The 2,949-nt window shown below is 45.5% G+C and overlaps 1 protein-coding gene across 1 annotated transcript; it reads right to left on the bottom strand.

The window, feature by feature from the left end:
* Window positions 1-483: 483 nt before the first annotated feature.
* Window positions 484-2,074, bottom strand: LOC130687483 (uncharacterized). The gene is made up of 3 exons (XM_057510657.2): window positions 1,913-2,074; window positions 1,348-1,842; window positions 484-1,190 (listed from the first exon to the last, which is right to left on the bottom strand). The coding sequence occupies exons 1-3, from the start codon at window positions 1,967-1,969 to the stop codon at window positions 804-806; spliced, it is 939 nt and encodes a 312-aa protein (XP_057366640.1). The 5' UTR covers window positions 1,970-2,074; the 3' UTR covers window positions 484-803.
* Window positions 2,075-2,949: the final 875 nt, after the last annotated feature.

The following is a 2,949-nucleotide window of genomic DNA, read 5'->3' as shown; positions in this document are numbered from 1 at the left end:
TCTCCGTGCGTTCGATGATGAAGTCTCTCGACTCAGACACAAAAGGCTATATCGTACATCCAAAGTCTCCTTTGAAAAAAAAAAAGTCCTTAAAAGATATCCCAGGTGGGGCATCATCATTAAAGCCTCAGGTGAGTTTCTCCTGCGCGCGCGCGCCTGTTTCAAAAATGTCCGCATCGTGCCGTATCCGTTCGACAAACAACTCCGCCCCGACGATGATCCGTTCTCTTCGTTAGAAAATGAAGAGAAAGTTCTTGACTAAAAAATTTGTTTGTGATTGCTATTTATTTTGAAGGGGGGGGGGGAGGCACGTCGATGTTTAATGAGCTTTCTTCTCTCCTGTGCGCGCTCAATTTGAAAATTGATAATCAATAGGCGAATATTGTTTTTTTTTTTTTACTCATGTATTTTATTTGTTTGTTTTTTTTTGGCCATCACGAAACGAATAGATATTTAGTATATAAACGTGTGTACACAACTTGGTTTCATCGCGGATGTTGTACCGTCTCCAGCTCCAAATACATAAGGCACACAAGAAAAAAAATGAATTCAAAAAATGGTTAAATGCAAATAATTTCACAATGAAGCTCGAAAAGGGACGCACTTTTTTGCGTGGTCTCCTGGAATATGCCATGGACGATATCAAAATATACACGGGCTCGATACATAAGACAAAAAAAACAAACCCGATACCTTCAGTCAAGAAAATTTGTTAGATTTTTTTTTAAAAGAGTAAAATAGAAAAAAAAAAAAAGGGCGAAACTATTCGTGTGGGATGTCAACATTCGAAAATGAAGTTCTGTTTAATTCGGAGGCAAATAGCTCTGAGTTGGGGGTTCGGCCTTGATGATCCCGTTGGAAAGAGCTTCGGCAGCGTTGGGCGCTACGTTCGGTGGCAAATACGATGAACTGGGCTCTTCAATTTTGGCCGGTTGCTTGGTGGCCGGTGGCAGGTACTCTTGGCTCGGACTGGCCACTTGCTGCTTGTCAATTAGCGACGGAGCGACGGCCAACGGTTCGGGTGCCTTCTCCGGTACGACGCCGATCTGCGCGTTCAGGTTGTAGAAATCCTTGGACGCAGCGCAATCGACATTGAAGTACCAGTTGCAAACGAAGACCCTCTGATCGAAAATGGTGCCGTTGGGGCAGAGGAAAGAGAACTTGCGGCCATCGTGGCAGACGTGGAATACCTGCGGGAAAGAAACACGTGTTGGATATCCGTTTTTTTTTTTTTCAAAGTCATAATAGCAAAAAACATGGCAATCAATGCCAAACCGCATTTCGACGTTTGAATTTCGTGTATCACCTTTTTTGAGTGGGTTTTAGATATGGAGAGAGACAACTCACCTGACAACGTCCTTCATCGACGTCAGCGTAATAACCACCGGTGGGTTGATCGTTGCAGTTGAATTTCGTCTCGGGGATGGTATCGAAAATAGGATAATCAGTTCCGGCATTGCCCGGGATCTCTCCGCCCATCATCATGGGCGCGGCGGTGGAACTGTCCACGCGCACCTCCACTTTGGTGGCTGCCTGAGGATCCAACTTCAACGGGTTGGCCGGGTTCTCTCTCGGGTAGCCTTTGTCAGCGGGTTTAACGGGTTCGGCCACTGGCGGCAGGTATTCTTGATTCAAACTGGGCACATCTTTGGCCGGCTCCTCTTTCACCACCGGCGAAGATAAGTCGATGGACAACGGAGGCTGAGGGATGTCCCGTCCGTAGCCCGTCTTCGTTTCAACAGCGGCCGAAGCCGAAGCTTCAACTTTGGCTCCTTTCGCTCCGTGATCGTGATGTTCGCCGTGATGATGGCCGCCGCTCAGATGAAGGCCGATATCACGCTCCTAATTCCAAATCAATTTCGTTTAACTTTTGATTTTAAAATGATATTTCGAAAAATAAAAACAAACTTACTGGACGTTGAGCCCCAACGAATGCTGCGAACAGGACGATGGCGATGATCCACTTCATTTTTTTTTTAAACTGTACTTGATTTTCTTTCAAATGCTTTTGTCGAAGTTGAAAGGAACACCTTTTTTTTTGTTTTGTTTTCTGTTCGCTTATCACTGAAGAGCCAGCTGGGAAGATGTGTGCTCAACGAAGCGCAGAGTTCGTCTTTATATAGTCGGCCGGTTTGCGTGCGTGTGCGTGTGTGTGTGTATGTGTGTGTGTGAAGATGATCACAACACGGCGGCAGCGGATATGTGTGAAACGATCCCGCCAATGAACGAAGGGGAAAGTTCCTCCCGTTACCTCCTCCCCGAGCATATCTTAGCCGATGCCGAGCGCAGCATCTCCTGCCCTGCGGACGGAGAGAAACGAAGCAGACGATGAAGGTGCAGTTGGGGCCCGTTCAATCCTTCCTTCTCAATAATCGCGCAGCGTGATACCCAAACAACACACACACAAAAAAAAGGAACCCAGACGGTCGAGTACATAATATCGGATCGTGAATGCGTAATGGGCATCTTTTGGAACACGCCACATAACGAAAAAAAAAAAAAAAAAAATTCGGTTTCATGTTGAAAAAAAAATATATATATTATTTAGTGTCATATCGTTTCTCTTCCTGTGGGTGTTGAGAGGCCGCTTGCGAAATGAAAAGGGCGTCGGCCAAGAGTCGCTCCCGTCTCACTCGTAAATTGTGAAATGAGAGAGTCGACGTCCATCTTCTTCTTGACGTGAGTAGAAAAGTCGTTTTTGATTTCAATCGAACGAAAGCCGCTAAAAAAAAAAAAAAAAAAAAATTGTAGGTCATGTGACAACGAGCGATACTTCAATGCCGTCTAGCAATTTTGTGGGAAAGCGATCGGTCACTGATTGTGTTACCTGACCAAAAACACCACGCGAAATCGGGTGGGGATATAGATGGACCAATGATGCGTAGACGGGACTTTTGTCTCCCTTTTGCCCGTGATTTATAGAACGAATGGACATCTGAAGGTGAGCTA

This window comes from Daphnia carinata, chromosome 4, assembly GCF_022539665.2.
Source record: "Daphnia carinata strain CSIRO-1 chromosome 4, CSIRO_AGI_Dcar_HiC_V3, whole genome shotgun sequence".
Lineage (NCBI taxonomy): Eukaryota > Metazoa > Arthropoda > Branchiopoda > Diplostraca > Daphniidae > Daphnia > Daphnia carinata.
Note: the sequence above shows the minus strand (reverse complement) of the source record. Positions and strands in the feature narration are given on the sequence as shown.